The sequence below is a fragment of the Aptenodytes forsteri genome, unplaced genomic scaffold (assembly GCF_000699145.1).
Source record: "Aptenodytes forsteri isolate BGI_AS27 unplaced genomic scaffold, ASM69914v1 Scaffold193, whole genome shotgun sequence".
Lineage (NCBI taxonomy): Eukaryota > Metazoa > Chordata > Aves > Sphenisciformes > Spheniscidae > Aptenodytes > Aptenodytes forsteri.
Genome location: NW_008795405.1, coordinates 1,189,791 through 1,190,667, shown reverse-complemented (window position 1 = coordinate 1,190,667; position 877 = coordinate 1,189,791). Strand labels below are relative to the sequence as shown.

The following is an 877-nucleotide window of genomic DNA, read 5'->3' as shown; positions in this document are numbered from 1 at the left end:
TGGACTAGATGACCTTTAGAGGTCCCTTCCAACCCAAACTATTCTATGATGCTAAAAAGGTAAATTAAAACCTTAAATATTACATTAGATTTCATAAATCATGAGTATTTACTATATACAGTATTGGTGGATATATATGCACAGTAATAATAGCTGCAAGGACAAGACTAAAAAGAACCAAACAACCCACAACCCCCAAATCTTATACTTGAATAACTACTGAATCTTTATACATTGAAATATCATTCAGGTTAATGGCATTGTATAGGTAAATATGGACTTACTTGAAAGACTAGAAAAGTGCATAATAATGAAAGAGGTTTCAGCTCTTGAATTACGTTTTTTTATTACTTTCATGAAGTTATATATTCAGAATCAGGCTGGATAACTTTAGAATGAGATTGTGTGGGCTGCAGATGTATAACATGAAAACGAGCAAATATGGAGCTTTAGTAAGTAATTGAAAAAGTTCCTAAGATTGAGTGACTGATCCAAAAAGCTGGTAGTGCCATCTGATTGCTCAATTCTGCATTGGTTGGTAATTTTTTATTTATTTTTAAATCTTAGCCTGTTCTTCTGGATAGCAGCAGCATTTTACCAGATCGCATTCTCCTTATGGACACTTTTTTCCAGATCCTTATTTATCATGGAGAGGTAAGATTTGTCATTTCTTACATAAATATTCTTTTTCCGTAGGAGTGCTACATTATGAAAGTCAAGCCCCAGTTCTAAAGCACTCCAATGTTTGACCTCTCATCTGTGTGGCTGATACCACACTCCTAATTCATGTTTGTAGTTTGGTAATCTAACATGCCCATACACAGATATCTGACATTACTTGATGTCAGTGCTGTTTGTTACGACGGGTTTAATGAAT

General features: G+C 34.1%; 1 protein-coding gene across 1 annotated transcript in view; it reads left to right on the top strand.

Annotated features, from left to right (window-relative positions):
• Positions 1–877, top strand: part of SEC23A (Sec23 homolog A, coat complex II component) — a 31,115-nt gene that overhangs the window by 22,776 nt on the left and 7,462 nt on the right. The window contains exon 17 of the mRNA XM_009280690.2: positions 568–654. Within this exon, the coding sequence (XP_009278965.1) occupies positions 568–654 (87 nt within the window). The remainder of the gene's footprint in view (positions 1–567; positions 655–877) is intronic.